We start from the raw sequence: 25181 nt of genomic DNA on the forward strand, positions 1-25181 counted from the left end.
AAGGCACGCTAGGAATGTGGGAGAAATACCTTATATACTTCCCTTTTAAAAGGGCGACTAGGGTTTTAGGGGACCTAGTCGCCAAATCCTGGGTGCGGAGAATCATCATCCACAACCCTTTTAGTTCGGGCGCCACTTGTAGAGTCATTAGGATTTTTTTTAGAGGCAGAAAAGATGAAAAATAGCAAACGCCTTCGCCGGGAATCGAACCACGGACCTCTGGAATAACGGCCCAGCGTGCTACCGTTACACCACGAAGGCACGCTAGGAAAGTGGGAGAAATACCTTATAAGCTTGTTTGGAGATTGGTGTAACAAAAGTAAACTTTATTGCATGTACATTCTTGCAAAGCCGAAATTACACAAATGCGAGCTATGTTAATTGTACTATGTTACCTAAATTACACAGGTGCGAGCTATGTTATTTGTACAAAGAAACAATTGTTAAGTTACTGATAATTAATATAGGAAGGTTTATGCTCATTGTATCTAGGAAATCAACTACATTTTAAAACGACTTTAAAGTGTTTACAATACATGTAGAAAATGTCATTCCCAAGCATGTAAAACGAAATCAATTCCTTATTTAAAAATATAGCTTCAACATATTTATTTCTTTTAATGTTTCCCCGTTTCTGTTAAGAGTTTAAGTTCTGACTATTAATCAATTGTTTTTTTAACAAGAATTACTTTTAGTTTAAATATATGCTATTTTAAGTAGCCAAATTTACATTCAATAAGCTGAAACTAAAAGGAGTAGGAAAAATATCGAATAATCAAACATTTGACATGTTATAAAGAATGAAATTAATTTCGAGTTCTACTTTCAACCTCAGCTCGAAGTACCGAACATTTCGACTTACTGAAATTAAATAATAAAAGTTCGACTGTAATTCTGCAGTTTTCAGCATTTCAGCAACATGTCCTCATTTATTAAATGGTAAGGCTGTAAGGTATTTCTCCTGCCTTCTTAGCATGCCTTCCTGGTGTAGTAGTTAGCACACTCAGCGCGTATTCGAGAGGTCCGTGGTTCGAGTGCCGGAGAGGGCATTGCTCATTTTTCATGTCTCGTGCTTCGAAATAACCTAATGACTCTTCAGTTAAGCCCGAATTAAAAGGTGGTGGATGAAGATTCTCCATAACCAGGATTTGCAGATTGAGTTCCCTAATCCCCAGTCGCCCTTTAAAAGGGAGTGTATGTAAGGTATTTCTCCTACCTTTTTAACATGCCTTCGTGGTGTAATAGTTAGCACACTCGGCGCGTATTCGAGAGGTTTGTGGTTCGAATACTGGCGGGGGCATTGCTCATTTTTTGTTTTGCCTGCTTTCAAAAATAACCTATTGTCTCTACAAGGCTTTGTAAAATTATTCTGGATAGGTATATGAATTTTCCAGTTGGAATGTTTATAATTCAGCTTATTAACTATAAACGAAATCATACATACCATATTTTACAAACGCATTACTAAACATACCATCCATCATACATACCATATCTTACAAACACAATACTAAACTTACCATCCATAATACATATCATTCGTTACGGACATTAACTAAAAAAGGAATAATACATACCATACGCTACATAGGTAAATTCAGCTTTTTTAAATCTTACAGAACAGATTAAGAAACTCTCTACCATTATCGTTTAATGTAATTTCGATCACTGAATAACTTGAGGTATCTGAAAGTTTAGAATTCTGCTTTTATGATTTTAAGAATTCTAACTAACAGCGCCTTATCTTTTACTTTTTTATAATTTTAATCGTATTGGCTCTTAGTATTATGCCACCGTATTGCTTATACCACATTTTTCATGTGTTATATATTTCTTCTCGATAGCCAATGAATAGTTTCAAAGTAGCTAATGAAACTGAGGAGCTTTGAAGCTTCAATAAAACTCCTATTTATACCACAAGCCCGCATTTTAAGCCACATACAAGACCGTATTTAGTTACTAATTCTTCAAGATTTATCGGTTGAAAGTGATGCTTTAAACCTTTTTCAAATTTATAAATATGATTCTACAAAAATAGCTGCGAGATACGCAAAAATAAATAATTCATCTTAATGCAAAAAATAAACACAGATGATAAAGCAGTAGGAGTTAACAGTAGCCGTGATCCAGAACGCCATTACTTTCTTTAATTCTAAAATCTAGCCATGAACCGAAGACTATTGCCTTTTGCGTCAGGATGTGAAGACATTTAGAAGGAATCGTGGGTGTCCTACGCGGCAGGTGTCTATTTCACGACTCCGTGTCAAGATTCCTCATTGGAGTTAATGGACAAAACATCTTAGAGCAGGTCACGAAAATGATTTTAACACCGACAGTGTCATTTTTCTTTCAGAAAAACGACGTTTGTATCTTGGATCCTCCCGAAAAAAATGGAAATGAATATCACTTGAGAAGAGACATTGCTATCTAGATTAAATGCGAGTAGGCATTTTACATATTGAACCAAATGCATTTGCGCATCTTAAACTACTTCTTGTAGGAGGAGGTTTCGAAAAAGATATGATAGGGAAGTTACTAAGTGAAAAAAATTTTTATTACTTTTGTGACATGATAGGAAATCACACCCACATGATCAAATGCATGTAAAAACAAATTTGACTTCTTTTTAAGAAACAGTGATCGTATACAGTTAAACCATGATTTGATAACTGTCAAGGGACTACTAAAATTATAGCTACTCGTAAATCTAGGAATAGTCTTAATTTTAAATATGATACATTTTACGAAATACTAAAATACTTGTTTATACTTACCAGTTATTTAATTCTTTTACATTTAACCATAAACACAGGTAAACTATTACTTAAAAAAAATGTTTAACATGCAGGATAATTTTCGATCGATTTTACATAGTTTGGATCGTGGCGATGGAAACAATCATTTCATTGAGGATACTCATAAACTAGATATAATTAAACTGAGATTAGCGTCAATTAATTTTTCATTTATTATTCAATTTATTTAGCTGCAGTTTTAGATTTTGTAATGAAATTCTTGTTGCAATAAACTGCAGATGAAAACCTTTTTTCCAGTATAGTTTCTCTTGTAATTGACTACGAAACTCACAGAATTTAGAATTAGCTTATTTCTTGGCATCTGAACTAGCATATAATTATCATACTATATTAAGCATATTCTGAAAAATACAAATTTCGATACATATAAAAATCCCGTATTTGTGCCCATTAAATGATGTATGCAAAACTCATATAGCTGAATCATGAGTGTGAATGGTCTTTTCAGTGCGATGGATAAATGTAATTTAATATTAAATTGGTATAAAATGTTGCTTTGGTGATAATTCCTTTTTGACAAAGCTTTTGCATTTTGGATTTCTCTTGCGCTGGTTCCGTAGCATGTTACTGGAAATTAATTACAGAGCCGAATATTTTAATAATTTTCATAATGATTTTGGGGCAGAATCATTTATATAAAGATGTAATCTTTTCAACTTTAGGTGGTCAATCTACTATGGGGGAGTCTAAAACTCTGATTTAAAGACGCAGCATATTTGCAGAAGTATTCACATTTACTTTCCTGTAGATTATTAATTTACATGATTGTTACAGAGCGCTGAAGATGATTTGTAAAATCTAAACGTCAGCGATTTGTCACCAAAGGATGAGCAGATTAAAGCAGAAAGACTATAGTGTTCACTTAAATAAAATATTAAAAAGTTTACGAAATTTTAAGAGAACCGCCAGGTATTGTCTGCTGCACATAGGATTCAAGTACTAACGAACAGCCTGGCTGCATAGGCGCCTTTATGACTTTTCTCGTGTAAGTATCAGCCAGTTTCGCTTAGAAAGTCTTTCACAAATGCATTTCTTCTCTTTGGCAGATCACTGTCGGAGCTTTACAATAATCAAACAAGCAAACAAACGATTAAAAAGAAACGTTTCCATGCTTCGAGGTAACCCACTCTTTTACTACACACAAACACTTGTTGCACTTTAATAATTCATATCAGATCTTTGATACGCATCTATTTTCTCTCTAATACATATATGCGGAATTTTCCTTCAGAATCCCATCGAAATAAAACCAGTTTTAATGTACTAAGTAGGATTAACCAGTTCAAAGAAACAGAAAAGATATAGCTTTGAATTATATCAAGTTATGTGCAGATACTTTTCAAGCATTTTTGTTTTAAGGATTATTAGATAGGAAATAAACGTCGTTCACCTGAAAACGGATTCAATGTCTTGAGATTTGTAAAGTATTTATTTACAAAATTCGAAAATGACTCTGAAATTAATGGGAGATAAAAGGATTTTCAAAATGGTCCCTGAAAACGCTGTGATTTAAATTAGGAACAAAGTTACAAAAACTATCTGAACGGAAAAATACTATAAAAAGAAATGACTGTAGTGAAACAAAAGCAGTATGGATGCCTATTGTGAGTAAAATTTCAATTTTCTTGAGAAAAGAGAAATAACCTCATGTTGTAAGGAAATTTAATGCTATTTTATATGAAGTGATCATATCCCTTTTCTTTTAGATTAAGTAAATTTAACCTGAGATCAATAAGTTATATTTACATTTGAGGGCATGTACTTCAGTAAGGCACTTGTCAGAGGTATGCAGAATTTTGTAACTTGCTCCGAAATTGTACCATAGTTCGTGAGATAGTTACTTAAGCACTTTTCATACAACCTACATAAAGACTTTAATAGGAATTTTAGGGACTTTAATATGAAAAGAATCAAGCTGATCGTGCAGTGAAACAGTTTTGTTTACTTCTTGATTGTAAGCTCTAAGTGAATTGTTACATACTTTGTTTACCGAAGCAAAGAAAGCAATTCAATAATGTACAATATCTATTAATAGATTTATTTATTTATTTTTTTTATTTAGTTATTATCTAATTCTTTGACATGTGCAAATAGTCTTTCAATTGTGCTTCATACCAGTTAAAACAAGAGTGTTCACAGTGTTTGTTTGCAGTAAGCCGTTTTAATGAGTACTGCACTAAACTTATCAGATCATGTGAAGGAAAACCGATAACAGAACAACAAAACCAAGCATAATAATTTACATGCCATTTTTTAAAGTAGTTTAGAAAAAAAAAAGAGTTCTAGAAAAAAAGAGTTATATAATACAAGGTTACCAATAATTGTGCGTTGTTAGCGTCGTTACGCTCACACACACACACACACACCATAAAAAACCTACTAAACAGAAAATACTTATGGGTAAACAATTCCTTAATCAGTGCTCAATAATTATTGCTTTAATCAAGGAAAGAGTAGCAAAAGGCAATCAAAATTTTTTATCGATATCTGATACACCTCACATAGGAAAAATTTCAAGTTTTACATCTGCTTAAACAATTTAATGAATTTGCTGCAAATAAGGCCACTGAATCATCCCTCTTAATTAATGTAATACCTTAAGCAATGACAGATATTTTTCGTTTTCTTTCTTTTGCCCATATCCACTCAATCTTATCGACATTTCCAGGCTAGTCACGTAATATTTTTTCTCCTTCGACTTCAAACTCGAAGCGAGTTGTCTTTTGTGGGAGGATCTACCTAATTTACTTTTCCTTGATGATCAAGCTCTTAAATATAATAATGTATGACTCATAACAATTACAGGTGGTTCAGACTTTGTTTCGGTAACTGACAAACTTTTTCTTGCCAAATATGACGACTTGGAGAATTAGTTTTCCACGAAAAATTGCCATTGAGGTTTAGTAAAAGAGACTGCGCACATTTCTGCGCAAATGTGTAGCTTAAGTTGAGCAGCTAAGAAACTACCATAATTAGCCTTTTAATAATTTAATTTCACGAAATCGCAGTTTTCGATTATTAATTAAATGATTCTAAGCCATTAAAAACTCTTTGAAATGATTACTCAATCACAATGAGTAGCAGAAATCAAATGATTGCAATGAACTCAGTAGAAGCTTAAAATGGTATATAACTTAAAAATAAGTAACTCTCTTTTAAACATAGCCTACACGTAACTTTTAAAAATTTTCCCAGAAGGATATAATACATTATTTCAATAACACTTGCGGATAATAACAAAATGTTATAAGGTATTTTCTACCTCCTTCCAGCATGCCTTCGTGGGGAAACGGTATAGCACACACGGCGCGTATTCGAAAGGTCCAGGTTCGAGTCCCGGAGAGGGCATTGCACATTTGCCTCTTCTCCTGCTTCAAAAATACCTAATAAATCTACACTGGCGCCCGAACTAAAGAAAAGGTGGTAATGGTGGAAAATAATTCGTCACCACCGGGATTTGATTATTGGGTTTCCTAATCCCCAGTTGCCCTTTAAAAGGAGGAGTATATAAAGCATTTCCTCCCTCCTTCCAGCATGCCTTTGTAGTGTAACGGTAGCACACTCCAACGCGTATTCGAGAGGTCGAGGTTCGACTCCCGGCGAGGGCATTGCTCATTCTTCGTGTTTCCTACTTCAAAATTCCTAATGACTCTACAAGGTATAAGCTAATAATAGTATAATTAGAGGAAGCATCTGGTATAAATATTATATTACGTAGAGCTTATACAATAAACGTGAGTTGTATACATTGGTATGATTGAGTAATGTCTAAACTGAGATTACAGTCAACCATGGGACATAAAATTCAGTAGCGCTAAGCCAACTTAATGCGAGAATACGTCTTTCCATTTCATATTCACTTGCCGCATTATACCTCAAATTTCAGAGAACTAGGCCCCGGTTAGAGATCACCCAGGATCGCCTTCTCCACAGACAGGAGCATTAGTAGTTAACCTATCCGTAGGCAATAACACGGTTCGTTTTTTTTTTTTTTTTTTTTTTTTTCTGTTGAACTACGATACTCGTTTAATTTGACAAATTCATATTAGTAGATGCACAATATTCCCTGCTCATTGTTTTATTTCTTTACCAAACTAACTCAGAGATGGAGCAAAAGAGTAAAATTATATTCCAGAGTCAGACATTCTTATGACGGTTGAACACGAATGTAGCTAAGCTTAATATGCATTTCAATATTTGAGCCTATAGCTACCCCCAATCAGTTCTTACTTTTTAAAATATTTAGCAAAAATTTATGTTTTCAGCCAAAAACGTATATAAAAATATGTGTGGTATTTTTAGCATTTAAATGAGCAGATTAAAAAGAAATTAACTGGGCTGAATTTTTTATTGAGTTTAATATCTTCATATATATAGAACGAAATTACTTTATTCATAAAAAATATTTGCTATAAAAATGAACATAATCTAAGTCTTCATACTTAAATGAGTATACTGAGCTAGAAGCTTTGCAGCCCTGCATGATATACCGCATGTTTTCATTTGGAAATTTCATTTCATTCCCGACATTAGCGTTTTACGAACCAATAACTCTTTTAAGCCACTACCACAAAGAAATGCAGTGAAAATCTGTTAATTCTTTCCCTGGTGGTTTGGCACACCCGATAATCCGGTACCCATTTCATCGGCATCCCTGCCGTAAAATGGCTCTGCTAGCATTTAATCGGCAATATTCGGAAAGGATCGGCAATTATTTTGCGGTAATTTGCCATTTTCAGTTAGTCGTTTTTTTAAAACTTTGCATATCTATATATATTATACATGTAACAACACACTGCCATTATTGTAATAAGGTGACTTGGTGAAAGAAATTTACAACGGACTGAGGATGGTTCTCTGCGTTGTAACTTTAAGAGATTTTACTGCGTAGCTAGAAATTGTGTGTGTAAATTGTGTATTCTAAAATGTTTAAATATCAGTTTAAAATGCCCAAATTTCAATATACAGCACCAACAAAAGTTTCTATTAAGCTCCTGACGCCGGGCTTCTGGGGCGCCAAAGAATTATCGCGTTGTACAGTTGCGGATTCTGGACGATACAGGAATAGTCCTAGTAAGCCTCCCGAGTGTCCGGATCCGCTCTCACCAGTCACCTGCGTAGCTAGAAAGACAACTTTAGAAGGGAGACGTGGTCGCTGATTTTGGAAACACAATTTTATTCCATGATAAAGCACATCACTATGGGCGCGCTATGCACACCACAATTTTATACAGCTTACATTTCTAAAACAATGGACGAAATTAGAAAAGTAAACTCTGCGTGGCGAGTAGCAAATCGATGCAACGAAAAGAAGCAGAATAGAAGAGGGAAAAGAGAGAGGAGAGGGGGAGTTGCGACGAAACTACCCTTTATACCATTTCAGATCACATGACAGCTTAATGTCCAGATGTTGGGTTCAGATTTCATCGATAAGTGCGCATCAGAACTGCAGGGAGTTTAGTTAGAAAAATTATTGCTCTGGTTATTTTTAGAATGAAAACGAAAGTTAAAGGGTTATTATTAATTTATTATTTGAAAGACAGATATTTTATATTTTGCATATATCTATCTATCTATCTATCTAGTCCCCGTTAAACATTTTTAACAATTTACATTCAAGTTACTTCAAAACATCTTTCGAAACAGAACTTACTAAGTATGGATTCACTCTTTTCAGATAATTCTACTATAATTAATCTAAGGAGATAATATAATCAATATTATTTAGTAAATAAATTATTATTAACTTGCTTTGCAGCAATTGCGCAAGTAGTAGAATAACTCGATTTCGCACTAAGTGAATTTAAGATCATATATATATATACACTATATATAGTATATATATATATACTATATATATATATATAAATAGAAACATAATAATATGCCAAAAATATATAAAAACACACACGCACATATATACAGTTGGCTTTCTTTGCTTATTTAGAGCATTTTAAATTTTGATAAAAACATTGAAAGGGAAACATGTGATTTTAGAAATATGCCAGAAGCGTTTAGTCATGACGTCGTGCAAAGTATCCTTCGATCGTAAAAGAAATTGATAGTGACGACAAAGAAGTTTCAACCCAAATCACTATGCATGAGGCCTGCGAAATGTTAAATGCATTTGCGAAATTTGCCGGGAGAGAGGCCTAAATATAATATTAGGGAACTAATAAATATTCGTATGGAATAACTTAATAATGGGGGGGGGGTGTCCTTTATTAAGTTATACCATACGAATGGTATAACATATTAAAGGGCGTCAGAAACTATGAAATATTTAACTTTTACTTAAAAAGAAGAAAGGATTTCATCTGCTGTCAAAGCATGGTTTCTTAAACTTTTTCCAGTCGCGACCCCCTTTTATTAGTGAGATTTTTTTGGCGACGTCCAGGACCCTATAATATTCACAAAAATTTTGTGGACCCCCCCCCATAAGTATTGCGCAAATCCGACGCACCTGTGAGTGGAACTGTCATTTTTTTCACTTGTACTGTAATATACTATTGCAGTTTTAGGTCATTAACTTTAATTTCTAATTTTAAGACATAAAACAATGTGAAAATTTTAAATAAGTAGCAGACGAAACGACAGCGTCACGTGCAAAGCAAGAAAAATGAACATTTATATTAAAAAAAGAATGCGTCGAAACGTTTTCGTTTTTTTATTTGTCTGTATTGTCTTATCTTTATCTATTTTCAGATACATTGTGTAAAAATATTTGGTAATTGTAAAATTATTATGATAAGTTAATGATCAAAACTGCTAAAACTTTTGGCGACCCCCTGGTGCAGGTGCCGTGACCCTTTTGCGGGTCGTGAACCACAGTTTAAGAAAACCTGGTCTAGAGCGATGACTTCAAAGCAAAAACTAGTTAAATAAATTAAACCGCGATTTAAATTTATTTGCTCTATATGTTTTACACACGAAATATGTTTGTAGAATAGTATTTGAAATTCATTTTCATTCTTCAATGCATTCAATAATACGAAAAAATTTGTTTTGTGGAACTATGCAACTTTAATCCGGTAACAGGGTATCTATAAAGTCCCGAGTGTGCCAGAATATCGGACTTTTGCTGTACTTAAACAATCAGTCATTCGATGTAGCCTTTCACAGTGTAAGAAACACACATATCATTTTTCCTGCTTTGAAAAAGATTTCACTTGCTTCGTTTGTAAACTAACAGCAGTCAATATTTTAGAAAATACGTTAAGTTTTAGTAACATTAAAAGTTCACAAGTATTTAAAATTTTTATATAAGTCAACCAGATGTCTGAAAATCTAACAGGTGGTAAGTTTGCAAGAAAATGACGCACAGGCCAAAAGGTAGATGAATTCTTTTGACTGGATAAATATTTAGGTTACATTTTCACCGATAGAGGGCGCTCTGCCGATCGCGATCAGATTAATACAGGAATCTCTACATTCGTATGCGAGAAAATCGACATATACACGCAAGGCGCAATGATAATTGCTCATGATTTCCGCCAACAAAAGAAATTGCTCAACATCATTTACACGGCTATTCGGATTGTACGGTTCGACGCTACTCTAAATGGCAGCACGTAAAGTCAAGAATCGTACACAGACGGACTTTTCATCCCGTCTTACATTTTAAGTACAGTACACAAAACTAAAGTTTATATTATATGAAATATGTTATATTTATATGAAACTTTAAAATAAATCTATGTATTATCACGTCCGCCTGACTTTTAGTAAATATTAAGTAGACTTTAGTTAAAGTAAACTAGAAAGTTTGAAGTCAAAATATGAATTACAACACGCGCCTAAATAAAATTTGGCCCCAGGCTCTAAATATTTGAGAAGCTAAAGCTAATTAATCAATCAAGTAGATCAACGACATTTCAATTACATGGTAAATAGGCGTACCCTACATCATCAAAGATTAAATATTTGCGGCTGGAAGATGAGTTCCATGTATAGGAAAAATTTCGAGTCTAATGAAATGCTTGCCCTCTGCAGGAAAAGAGAAGTAAGAAGTCGTAACAGAGTAACCAGCCAGTGACAGCTGCCGCAATCTCTCTCTCTCAAACTCAAGAAATCTATGCTTATATACGTTGATTAATTTGCATCCTAGTGGGAGTTAACGAAAGTAGAAGTGGTAATAAAAAAAGATATGCAGGTTTAATAAACATAAAATCCTACAATGGTATTGTCGATAGGTTAGAGAACTCTTGTCAATGCATATTTGAACCAATTATTTACACCCGGGGAAAAAACTTCTCGTCGTAAAAATATTTTGTTCAAAGAATACAATTATACCACGAATTATTTAAAATCTTTACAGATTTTGAACAATCTTATTATAATTAATAATGTATCTTATTATCTATTGTATAGTCATAATTTTACTATCACTTTCTAAAACCTTTACGTAATTAAAGATTTTAGAAAAGGATTTTCAGAGTTGAAATTTATACGATTGTATACACAGTTAAGTAGAGGGAAATAAGAAAACTAAAAGTGTTCAAATGATTAAAATCGTTTAACGTTATGTATTTCCGTCTAAGCCAATCAAAGAAACCGACTGAGTTAGATTATTTGCGTAAATTTTCTATTATACGAATGCACATATTATGTAAGTACAAGGCAGAATAAAACAAATATTTTTAGGGAAAGAGATCCTTCTATAATCCACTGTATTACCTTACTATAATTTGAACCAACCACTGACCAGATATAAGATTAATGAATAAATTCCATTAAAATTTAAATCGCGTATTAAATTTTAGCATGCACTGGAAATTATTAAAAATAAACTAAAACTATTTGCTCTCTTTTACACGTGTAAACAAACAATATCAAAAGCAAAACTATCTTCTGAATTTAACCAATTTACTTACTTTAAAATCCAATTCTAAACCTTAAATTGAATTACATTCGAAAGTATCTGAACAATTTACACCTAAAAATTACAAGCACAAAGCAAGAATTTAATTTAAATGTACACTCAGTGATATAAAGAATGCCTGTCTACTTCTGTTCTACAAACTATGTCAGTGTTTCTCATGTGCAATTTTATCACATGAAAAATGTTGAACAATTAATTTTTAGGTACTCTTTGTTATCGGGATCGGGTCCAAAAATGTATATTTGTACGCATGTATATATGGAAGTACGTGTTTATGTATGCGGGTATATATGTACATACGTATGTATGTGCGTGTATACACACATATATACACACAGACAGACACACACGTGCATACATACTTACATTTCTGAATCCGGTCCCGATAACAGAAGAGTACCAATTTTTAATTAATGAATATTATTTTATTTTTTCCTTTTTCACTCAGGGGATGTTTTTTACCTTTGAATAAATAACAAGTTATAATAGTAATTGATACCTAACGGCTTACTAAACAGTGGACATAAACAGCCGAGGAGCAAAAGCAGTTAGCGACAGATGATACAGTGGATTTCTCGTTAGCGATAGGCGATATAGTGGATTTCCCGTTGGGATGATGATTCTCCAAACCCAGGATTTGGCGATTGGGTCGCCCTTTAAAAGTGGGGGAGTATATAAAGTATTTCTCCCGCCTTCTTAGCATGCCTTCGCAGTGTAGTGGTCAGCACGCTGGGCGCGTATTCGAGAGGTCCGTGGTTCGATTCCCGGTGAGGGCGTTGCTCATTTTTCATCTTGCCTGCTTAAAAAAATTACCTCATGTCTCTACAAAGTGGCAGAATTTTTGGATTTTAATTTCCCTGCAAATTTAATTACAATATAAAATTTTTAATTTTGGCGACATGAATACCATCTCTACTTATTCTTGCTCAACTTTGCTATTATACGTATAATAGCTCGTATAATGATTAGTTCAGGAGTCAAAAAACATTTGCGCGTATTTGTACGAAAAGGACATTAAAAAAAATTTAAAAAAACAAAAATAGTTGCGTTTTTACGAGTACAACTCGTGAACGCAAATGTGAGATTCGGTTTCGAATTACCTTACTGAACGTTATACGAATAATAAATAGTATCTGTCTCAGTTCTAAAGCTGAAAAACCAACGCTACGTGCAGTTAAGCAATTTAAGGATTGGAGACCAGTTAATCTAGGCTTCATTCACTCCCCCATTCTTTGCAAATAATGTCACATATTATGATTTCAGCCTTCAGGCTTGTCTGGTTTGAGATTTGTAATTACTTTCTAGTCACTCACCTCAGAGGATTCTCTCTTTTTTCTATCCAAGCTGTCTTTTCCATTCTTGTCAGATCTGTTTCCTAGCCTTGGTGACGCTTGTCCATTGAGCATCGTACTCTGCTGGCAGAATAAACCTTCAATGGTTTCGAAGTCCAAGTCGTTCGGGCTTCCATCGTGAGCTTTTGCAATAAGCGACCACAAATTATTTTTACCTACAACCTAAGTTAGAAAATTTAAATGAATGGAAGAAATTTTACATGGAAAATATACTCGAGTTAAATTATCTCACAGTTAATTGAGAAATTCTGATTGCATTACTCATGAAAATATACTTAAAAAAGTAGTTGGTAAATTGCTTTTAAAATAATCATTTGAATGGATAATCTTATTATATAAATGATATGTTTCAAGAGGTAAGTTTTAGATAAAATCCATCACTCAAACACGAAACCAAATTCTGGGGAAATTGCCTCCACATATATACATCCATATATTTATTATCGATATTATCTAATTGCAAAGCTAGACTATTAAACATAGTTTTCTTTCTACATGATTTTCAAAAACATTCAGCAGATTTCAACTAAATTTGAAATTCCTAAGAGTTCAACATTTAAAATTTATAAAACAATTAAAAATTTCTGTCTAAGTTTTGAAAATATATTAAAATAATTTTTTAAGCATGAAAAATCAGTTAAAAAAATTTCAGCTAAGTTGAGAGTTAAATTTAATTTGCCAGTTTCACGAATTTAGATTTTAGTAATTCGTCGAACCGTATTCTGCTAAAGCAATTGATTATTTGAGGTTTTATTCTATAGAATAGGAAGTACGTGATTAGGTGATGACATAACAAATGTTATAAACTTTAGTAAAAGCAAATTTTATAAGCCCAACAATGCAAAATTTATTGCTCTTAAAGGAATAATAAAGGAATTGCTCTTAAAAGAATATTCTTTTATAAGCAATAAATTTAGAATTTCCTTACTGCCTTTGCCTCACAATTGGAACTCCGAATTTAGAGTTTTGTATCATAGCAGAAAATTACAGCTGTGGCGATCATTAAATACACTAAGAAAATCCGTTTTTCTTTGGGTTTCCATACTCAGGAATCAATTGGTAGAGTTAAAATCTAAAGTACCGATTAAGGTTTTCAATATTTACCTGACAAATTTAGCAGAATACCTAGTTTTTGTTTGAAAAATAGTAGGGTATACTTACACTTCTTTAACACGAAAAGACGTTCTTCAGGCCCTATTCACAAAAATGAGGTACACTTCAGATTGTCAGGATTCTGCACTTCTGGGGATTTATGAATTTTCGCAGTCTAAAAGTTAGTGTTTCGCAGTCTAAACGTTAAGTGCTCAAGTGCGAATTCATATTTATGTTAAGAATACGCATTTTCTTAACTGAAAAGAAGAAATTAGGAAACATTTCTGTCCATATTGCTTCGAGGAAGTTATTTTTTAGGGGGGGGTAGAGTACATTGATGCTAATTTTGCAGTGAAAAATGAATATCGAATTTAGAAATTTCAAATCACAACTCCCCAAATTCTAGAACATATGTAACAAGGAAACGGAAGAGCGTATTAGAATTGTATTATACCATACACAATTTGGAGTATTTCATATTACTCCTTCAGCTACAGCAGTCTGTGCGTTACTAATTTGGTTTATATTTTTTTTTGTTATTGTGATCGATTCACTTACAAAGAAGCCTGTTCAGTTACAAAGAATCGCCGATATTTAAAAATTAATAGAAATTTAGTAGAGAGTTTTGCATTTTACTAATTAAAGCCGATTAAGATTTGTACGTTTAATTAAATAACGCAAATACATGAGAATGTCTATAAAACATTCTCACCTTGTTACTTGGAATTTTTGTCCAGTTTAAGGATTTCATCTTGTTTTTTGGCTTGGGAGTAAACTGTTGAGGGAGCTTTACTGCTTGAGATTCTGCGGTCGGAGTTGAGGGTTTCACGGTTGTACTGGGCATAGTTCCTGGAGGAGGTGGAGGTGGTGGTGGGAGACCAGGGGGTGCTGGAGGCGGAGGAGGAGGTGGTGGCAAAGTTGCATTGGATCCTGGAGGAGGGGGAGGCGGAGGTGGAGGTGGTGGTGGTGCAGGTGGAGCTCCAGCATTAAGTGGAGGTGGAGGAGCCGGCGGAACTCTTGGAGGAGGTGAAATTGCTCTGGAGAGGGATGCCAAAAGTTCAGGACTGAAAGCCATCGATGAATTGGCAGGACTAAGTATACCCGGTGTCCTTGATCCGTCTGTCGTACCAAAAGACAGTTGTAAAGGTGTTCGCTTTCGGGTTCGCCCTTCCATGGTGACACACGTATTTTCTCCATTATTATGACAGGAACACTGACAACGGCCTCCAGTTTCTTGAAGCCCTCTGAGCAGTTTATTCAAACTGTGATGGTAGCTTGGTGTCTTGAGGAGTTTTTCAGTGTCTTCTTTGGTTTCGCAAAGAGTTGCACGATGCACTAGCTTTTCTGCAGCATCCCAGATTATATCGGAAACTGGCAAGGAAGTATCCACCCGAAGAAGATGCTGTAGAATGTTAAGAAACGGTATCTCCAGAGGAGTCTCAGTCACCTGAAAAGCATATTTTAAAGAAATGGTCACTTGTTTCAACTTTAATACATTTAATATTAGAAACAATCAAGACATCTATGCATAATATATCATAATTAATCTTCTTTGTCTTTTTGTATTAATTGAAAATTGTCATTATTTTACAGAAGATAATACTGTAACACAAGGAACCTAATTGAGCTAAAAGTATTCCTTGAAATTTTTCTTAATGAATAAAAAGTGTGTTTTGTTTGAAAGTATAATACATTGTTGTATAATATAAATATTTAAATAACAGGTCTACATTTGGTGTTCATGATTACACATGCAGATTTTCGTTCATAATGAGGACATCAGTGATGGATATTTAGGTAAAACATTCATATTTATAATTTTTTGCTCGTACCTGCAGTACCGCGGCATATAGTCGTATGAAAAACCTGCGATGAATGTAAATGATTCTAAAATAGTCCAAAAGATAAATTAGAGTTTTAGTAAAGGATTTTTAAAATCGATTATTATTTTGTATTTATATATAATATCCCAATACCAAATTTTATATTAATACATGTATGATTTGCGGTGTTAAAAAGAAGAGGTTGCTTTAAATACTAATAATAAAGAAATTATTTAATAAAAATTTCTTGCCTAGGATTCTCACAAGATGTTTAACCTAATATTCACAAAAATATATCCGAACTAAAAATCATTTAGATTAAAGAACACAATTTCATCAAAATTTGAAAGAAAAATTATGATGTTATAAAACTGACTTCATTAATTAACACCATCTTTAAATCTCACAGTTAGCACCCTCGGCTTTAGCATTACTTCGCAATTTGTATTTGTCATTCAGTGCAATAATTTCATAAATTTTAGTAATCCTGCACATGTGTTTCATCAATATGAAGAAAAAATAATTTTATCATTAAAAATTCAATACTGTGTAATATTCTGTGACACAACGAATTAATGTATCGTCAAAGAGCAATAGAACGATTATGTGATCTTTCTTGTCGAACAAAAGTAAACGGAAAGTTCTGGAAAAATTCTTAGGAACGGCTAGATAGCGTCTGATTTGCGTAATGGAAATATATATATGGATTATATACACGAATAAATATATCTTATTTACGTTCTGGTGACTCACAGAACATAAGTTTTTAGGTTAGTTTAAAAAAATATATATATTTTACTGTCAGTACCAAACGCATGAATAGGTATTAGTACTCTCTTTTTATTGGCTAGAATTTCAAGAAAAAAGTATTTCTTAAATTTTTTTACAAATTCTTTAAAACAATTTTTTTTTCAATTTTTAAAACATTTTCTAAATAATCTAGCTGATAATTATAAGGTATTTGCTCCCTTCTTTCCACCTTCGGGGGAAGTAACTGGATAGCATATATGGCCAGCAATCAGGAGGTTTAGCGTTCGAATCCCGGCAAGGGCTTTGCGCATTTCTTCAGTTCCTGATGTTGAAAAATTCTAAAAGATTCAACGGAAGCGCCCAAAGTAAAAGGTGGCGGACGATAATTCGTCACCACTAGAATTTGACGACTGAGTCCCCTTATGTCCTGTCGCCCTTTAAGGTATTTTCTTTTCGCTAGCCTTCGTGGTGTAATTGGAAGCACTCCCGACGCTTAATCAGAAGGGCGAATCCAAACGAGGGTATTGTACGTTTATCTCACTCTATTCTGTTTTAAAACTCGACAATCGACATGGAAATGGTGGGTAATAAAAAAAATTGAAAATAGAGCGTCGATAGACAGTGAGCGTGGATAGACGTGACAGGCAATAAATACTACGAGTACCGCTAAAACAAAACTGACAGAACTGCCAATGCCTTGTTCTACGATAACGGCAGACAACAAAATGCGACTATGACACCCAGCAGCAAGACATGTGTCATTATTGACAACATCTCAACTTGATAATCGGTAGTTGCGTTAGATCGCGTAATTTGATTTACTCAACATTTTATCACGTGAAAACGATATTAAGCAGCAGGCCTGATAACAACAGGCGTCGAGGCGGATTTGGTCCGCGGGTCGTAGTTTGCTGTGGTTTAATGTAATGTAAGCATGGTTTAATGTAATGTAATTGGTTTAATGTAATGTAATTGCATGAGGGGCAATTCATTAAAATGAGAAAAGATTCAGATTTTCTAATGCAGAAGAATGACAGCAAAAGCTATAAAAGCAGTACATTTCTTTATAACTAGAATGTTTAAAAGTTAAAAAATGGAATTCATAAAAGCCTAAGAGGCATTTTATGATGAAAGAATGCTAAAACGTTTTACATCGTTATTGTATTTTTCTACTTTATGCAGAAGGCAATAAAAAGGATTTGTATCATCTGTATCTTACCTGTCTGAGTATGGCATAGAAAACATCTTGATGACTGTTTAGATCCACTCCATTAGGTCCAACTAGTTGGCTTTCATCTGAATATTTATGCTCGTCGAAGATATCCAATTGAACTAACAAATCACATTCAGGGCTATCTGAAAATCTTGATCTGCAAATAAAGAAGAAAATTCATTAACAGTTTCGAAAACATAGTTTTCATGTAAAGCATTTTGAAAGTACATAAGTTTTGAATGAGTAATTAATGTAACTTTACTCGCCAGTGAAATATGAAGGATTTCACTCTAATAATAACGAACTTCAACAGCTGAAGAAATTTAAAAGTAATGAAAATTTGAGGGATTAATCAAATTAACTCAATAAGCTAGCTTTTAAATTAAGGTAATAATTTCGCATTTTGAGTTTTATTCAACATTTGTTAGAAGAGGTACTGATAACCATGTTTTATCTACAACACCGAAAACAGAGACTCTGGAGCAGGCGTGTAAAACTTGCGGCCCTTGACCAATTTTTTGAGGCCTTCGGTTTGTAGAGACATTAGGTATTTTTTAAATCAGGGAAGATGAAACATTAGCAACGCCTTCGCCGGGAATCGAACCGCGGACCTCTGGAATACGAGCCCAGCGGGCATACCATCACACCACGAAGGCATGCGAAGAAGGCGGGAGAAATACCTTATAGGTTGATTTCAAGAAAATAAGAAAAGTGATATAATTATAATAACATATTAATAAATATTGGAATTCCATCAAAAAAACCTTGACTTGGAACACTTCCCAGTTTGTGCTAAGTACGAAACAAGTTCAGAGAAGCAAGTTGCACAAATTCAGAGATGTGGGTATGCCCGTGTTTTACAGGTTTTTACATCTATGTTTCCCAGAAATACGAAACTTTCAGTTGTATGTGATTTACATGTTCGCTAGTACATAACAGTATGTACAACTTTTGTCGCTTATAAAACGAACACGGCTCAATCAAGATTTAGATTAACCGACATTCGGCTAACTTCTCTTCCGAAGCGCGAACAGCATGTTTCCGGATATCGGAAAGCCGGTTACAGGGGAAAGAATGCTAGATGTCAGTTAAAAAACTTAGGTATCCATTTGTTACTCTGATTCTCCCTTATGTTCCTATTATTTCTTAAGGAATTACTGTATTAGATTAAATTTTATGTTTTCACTCACTTTTCAAACACACTATTAAGTTTGGAAATGATGTTTTTATTTCTTTCGGCCCTCACTAGTCGCGAACTGGCGCGCTTGAGATACTGAGTTTGATATGCCTGATCTAGACCACGGATTTGGCACTGTAACCTTTTCATACGCAAGTTATGGTCTTTCTCTCAAAAGCGTATTAGCTCTTTTTTTCCTTTTCTTTCTTTTTCTTTTTTTTAAAGGAACATCAAACTCAAAATATTTACATAAATATATATTGTATATGTAATTTTAAAAATGTCGTACAGAGAAGAAGAGATAAGTCTTTAAAAACGGGAACACATGGGAAAAAAGCATTTAATTCCTTACATTTCTCCTATTGAAGACAACTGAGGAAGAACAGACGACACCACACACTTAACCCTAGTTTAATGATGAATTATCAACTGCCATTTTAATCCACGCACCAGATGTGATGAAAAGAAGAATTCGGGAGAAAGGTATTGTTGAAATATCGATGCATCATTGTTCGGAGCTGAGCACAGGACCTTCAAACTACCATCTCGGTAAGCTGACTGTTTACGCTACAACAGCACAAGAAAGGAATGCCTTTCATTGCTTATGATATAAGGTATTTCTCCCACCTTCTTAGCGAGCCTTTGTGGTGTAGTAGTCTGCACGCTCAGCGCGTAACTGAGAGGTCCGCAGTTCGATTCCCGGCGAAGGCGTTGCTAATTTTTCATCTCTCCGGCCTCAAAAAATACCTAATGTCTGTACAAGGATAGGTACTACATCATCATTATTCCTGGAACGAGAAGCATGTCAGAAAAATAATTTTTCCCGAGAATGAAGAAATATAATAGTCTGACTAGAGAATGTAAGTATATAGGAGACAGTTTCTATTGTCCGCAGTCTTCCCGCTTTCTGGCCATATACACATTTTGGAGGAGGCTCGATATCGTTATTTTCAACAAAATGATGCCTTGATTCCAAAAGCAGGCGCAGCATACTACCTATTACTGTAATAAAGACAATATGCTTCAAACTCTTACGCAATAAGGCAGAAATATTGTATGTATGCAATACTTTAGTGAGCCAAGGAAAAAATGAAAGTAAACTTAGCTGCTGCATCGTAAAAGAGGAGAGAAATGAAAACAGAAGTCAAAGTGAGCAATTTACTGTACAGAATTAGTAACGCATTACATGCATGTATATATGTGTATGTAGGTGTGTGTGTGTAGTGCAGTGCTACAATCCACGGGCAAAGTGTTCCAAGACTTAACGCGATTATATGAAGCCATCGCAAAATAGAACGCTATATCATATCTCATGAAGCATGAGCAAATGCAGTAAAATGTAGTCAATAATCAACTCAGAATAAGTGTTACTAACATTTGAATAAAATAACAATAAAGTGAGCCCTATTCTGCATCTTGCAGTTACATGAGAGGACAGGAGTAAATGTGTGAGAAGCAGGAATTTCTCGAAGTGGTATCACAGGTATAGACCTACAACACTAACTGTTCACCTCCGTTCCTGTTTTGGTACAGTACACCGGGAAACAGATCAGAGGACTTGTCATTCCTCTTCCTCTGATGCCAAAACACTCGAAGAGGACTTTCGGCTCGCTCGAACCCAGGTTAATAAAAGATGTAAGGAAATTAGAAACAGCTACAGCTTAAGTGCAATTAAAATAACTGTTCAGTTTAAGTAACACGCATATATGTATATACAATATGAAGAATCGCGGCCAGCGACTAATTAGCTGGAGCTTCAGCGCATTTCAACCGAGCATCCAGATGCATACAATAGAGAACATTCCAATGCGAAACCATAACTTCCATGCGAATGCGGTTCTCTCCACCGATTTTGGACTCTACCAGTTCCTCGCAGTCGCGTTCGCGAACAGTATAAGCAGATATAACCATTTGAGAGAGTACGTGCAAGTTTACTAATGAAATGTCAAATTGCAGGATCGCTAGATATTTGGGTCGATGATAATGATAGGAATGGGCGAACCATGGCCATGTACTGAACCATACAGAGCGTTAAGAAGGTAGTGGTTGACCAAGAGCGACGACAGAATGTGAGGACAAAGTGATCATCCGATCGTCGCTCACAGCCCCTGATGCGTCTTTATCAACTATCCGACGTGTAACCGGAGTACCAGTGACTGCAATGGCCATTGATAGGCAACGTTATGGTCACGGAAGCTATTACGCGGACTACCCCTCACCACTGCGCACCGCGAGGGACATTTTACGGTGGTATCGGGTGCATTAGACTTAGGATCTCAAGCAGCGGAATAGAACAGTTTTCAGCGATGTGTCTCGCTTCGAAATGAGACCCGATAACTAGCGAAGACCTGAGACTTTCGGGACAGCCGTGGGATACTCACCTGACTGTTGTTCTCCACACAGCCGACAATGAGGATTTATGATATGGGATGCCATTTCATTTGATAGCCGTATCCCTTTGGCTGTCATACGTGACAATATTACAGCACTGCAGTACGTCGAAAAGATTATACGCCCAGGAGTGTTGTCCTTCCTTTCACAGACCCATGGGTTTACATTTGAACAGGATAATGAACGAACGCACATGGCACGCCTTTCTACTGCTTGTATTTCTGCTTCTTCAAATCTTCCTTGACCGGCACGATCTACAGATCTCTTTCCCATTAGAGTGCGTTTAGGTTATGATGAGCAGGTGACACCGACTGTCTCTGGAAATCACCGATCTAACTTGTCAGTTGGAACGTGTATGGCAAGCAATCTCACAGAAAAACGTCCGCCATTTCTACGAGTCGGTACCCAGCCGGATAACAGCTTGCATCAGGACCAGAGGCCGGCCACAGCTTACCGTTTTTTGATTACTCTTTTAGCTGCATTTCCGGAGTAAAACAACCGGCAGCGCTTCGTTTCCAATACATATATGTCACATCTACCGATTCGTACGATGACGCAGTACAGTTAGCAACACATCTAAGATTATAAATGTTCAGGCGTGACAGCAGTCATTCGTGAGAACGGCTGTTAGACGAGGCACGACACTCTACACAGCATCGAAGAGGGTTCACTTGTAATTCCTGTAATATAATGGCAAATAACTTCCTTTAATATGACTAATAACTTCGACCAAACGCCTGTGATTAAAGTAGCCCCATAACCGAAAGTTAAAAGCTGTAAAGTCTGGAGACCTGTGTGGGCATGAGCGACTGAGGGCACGATCATCGTCAAATATCGACGCAACAGATGCTGGACAGGAACTGTGCGAAGGAGAGTGCGCCTACATGAATGTTACATTATGGAGCACATGCCTCTCTTGCATGGACGAATGCTGTGATTTTAAAAGTGCTGTATAACGCTTAATTATTCTAGGAACAATTTGAAATGTCCCATTACGGACATCCTCAAAGAAAAAGGGATCTGTAATTAATGATATAGTGAACCCGAAACATGCTGCCATCTTTGGCGTATGCAAAGCGGTCAACCAAATTTCACGTGGGTTCTGTTTTGTTCAGATGCGGAACTTATGCATGGTTACACCTCCATTAAGCGAAAGTTACTACTTGTAACATTAGGTAATTTTACTCGAGACATTAGGTAATTTTTGGAAGCCGGAGAGATGAAAAATGAGCCTTCGCCGGGAATCGAACCACGGACTTCTGGAATACCGACCCAGCGTGCAGAACCACTACATCACGAAGGCACGCTAGGAAGGCGGGAGAAATAACTTATAAGTCTACAGGACGCTTAAAATTAGTCTGCATTGTTGTCATATGTTGAAAAAAAAGAATTTGCAAATTGCTACTGCCCATACTTTTCGAATTAATTAACTTTTACTATTTCTGTTACTTTTGGATTACCCAGTATATGTATACAGAGAAAGAGACTGTAAAAACCAAACAAAATTCGGAATGATAAAATTTTTAATTACTTCAGTAAAATAGTCAGGATTTTGAAAGAAGATATCGAATGATAAAACATAATTACCGGTATCCGTAAGCCGATATCTCCAACTACTTAACTGAATGGATTGACAAAGACACTACCAAAACCCATGGAAGAAATACCGAGCATTTTTACTTTAAATCATTAATACTCTCTGTGAACATAGCATATTTTGCCATCATAAAGTAGTCCAAATAATATATTTGCTTATAAAGTTATCTTTTCATAACATTGTTTTCGAAATTACTTTAAGTGTTAAATTTCAATGTTCTAAATATTCTGAATTTTATAAACAGGAATTAAATATGAATGCAGCTGAGACTAATTTATTATATTTTACGAAGAAACTTTTACATTACCTTAATTTAGAAACTTCATCCAAAATCTTTAAACCTGCAATGATAGAAAACAGAGTTAAATATACGTTCCCTAATAAGTAATGATCATCATAACTTGTAAAATGAAGTCTAAATACGAGATGACAGAAATATAGAAAATAAAAATAAATTTAAAAAAAAATAGAAAACAGGGAATAAGAAAACCTTTCTGAAAGAAAGACAACAAAAACTAATGTTTAAAACTAGGAATTTATTAAAAAAAGTATTGAGTTTAATTTACTTGTTGACGAGGCATGTTTTTTAGTCGCGACTAATAAATTTGACCAAGAAAGGCAGCAACAGCGAATTTTCGAATTCATAAAAAGTGACACTGTAGAGACATTAGGATTTTTTGCCGCTGAAGGACATGAATGAGCAATGCTTTCACCTGATATTTGCCTACAGCATGTGCATTCAGCTATGCAAAGAATCTATAATGGCTAATTCTAATGAGAACTATATCAGCTCGCTTAATAAGTTATTGGTCTGATCTTCAACATAGAAAATTTAATATTAAAATAAAAGAAAATGCTTAATGCGCATGTTAAGTGTGCTTTGATGTTTTACTGTATAGAGACATTAGGTAATTTGGAAGAAGGAAAGATGAAAAATGAGCAACCGCCTTCGCCGGGAATTGAACCGCGGACCTCTGGAATACGCACCCACCGTGCAGACCACCACAGCACGAAGGCATGCCAAGAAAGCGGGAGAAATACCTTATATACCCCCCCTTTTAAAAGGCTACTGGGATTTTTAGGGGAACCAATCGCCAAATACTGGGTGAGGAGAATCATCATCCACAACCTTTTTAGTTCGGGCGCCACTGTAGATACATTAGGTATTCTGGAAGCAGGAAAGATGAAAAATATGCAACGCCTTTATCAGGAATCGAACCACGGACCTCTGGAATACGTGCCCAGCGTGCAGACCACCCCACCACGAAGGCATACCAAGAAGGTGGGAGAAATACCTTATACTATTACAAATTGTCACATTTTAACTATTGTGTGGTATAGTGGTTAGGAAAGCCTATTACGATACCGAAGGGCCCGGGTTCGAATACTGAAGAAGGCATGGATGTTTGTAAATGTATAATATCTATGTGGCATAGGGGCACTCTAAATATGCGGCGAGCTGAAAGCCCTCTCGAGAGGTTGATGGTAGGGAAACAGGCGAGGGAGACCTTAGGACCCATCCCTCCCGGGGTGCTCTCCTTCGAAATTGGGGCGGAACTAAGCGAAGTCCTACTGTCACCTGTATGGTGCTCAAGGCTGTTGCCAACGACAGACACAAACTTGCTGTCCTTGCCACGCTGAATTTCGTGGGCTTGTTCTGATGTTACTGTCAGACAAGTGAGACAAGTCACAACACAACAGCAACTATTATGTTCATTAAAAAGACCGCTACCAGGTAAGTTTTGGTTTCTTGACTTTAATCTCAATAAGCTGTATTACAGAATGATTAGCGTAGTATAGTGATTCTCTGAAAATGCGCTAATAGGCGAAAAGAAATTTGATGCTTCATAATAGAAATGAATTATAATAATCATAAAAGATTTGCATTTCTGGAAGATCAGTTTCAGAATACAGAAAGTAAACACAATAGTCTCTCCTTAGCTAGTATTTCTTGAAGATTTTAGGAATTTAAAACAATTCTAACAGAAATACTATTTTGAATAAGAGTTAATATGATTTTTTTTTTTTGAAATAGAAAGAATGTACGCAAAGCAGAGTTAATTTTTACCTTATTATCCCAAGACAGCAC

General features: G+C 35.1%; 1 protein-coding gene and 1 non-coding gene across 2 annotated transcripts in view; both read right to left on the bottom strand.

Moving 5' to 3' along the window:
* The window catches only part of LOC118195464 (uncharacterized), a 210775-nt gene that overhangs the window by 40196 nt on the left and 145398 nt on the right, over nucleotides 1-25181 (bottom strand). The window contains exons 6-9 of the mRNA XM_085807142.1: nucleotides 23400-23433; nucleotides 17934-18084; nucleotides 14854-15588; nucleotides 13011-13211 (exon numbers count right to left, since the gene is read on the bottom strand). Of these exons, the coding sequence (XP_085663268.1) occupies nucleotides 13011-13211; nucleotides 14854-15588; nucleotides 17934-18084; nucleotides 23400-23433 (1121 nt within the window). The remainder of the gene's footprint in view (nucleotides 1-13010; nucleotides 13212-14853; nucleotides 15589-17933; nucleotides 18085-23399; nucleotides 23434-25181) is intronic.
* Nucleotides 190-261, bottom strand: TRNAN-GUU (transfer RNA asparagine (anticodon GUU)). The gene has a single exon. It is a non-coding gene; the product is annotated as a tRNA-Asn (tRNA).

Source organism: Stegodyphus dumicola, chromosome X1 (assembly GCF_044657685.1).
Source record: "Stegodyphus dumicola isolate Sdum_Otavi_A_Nest chromosome X1, ASM4465768v1".
Classification (NCBI taxonomy): domain Eukaryota; kingdom Metazoa; phylum Arthropoda; class Arachnida; order Araneae; family Eresidae; genus Stegodyphus; species Stegodyphus dumicola.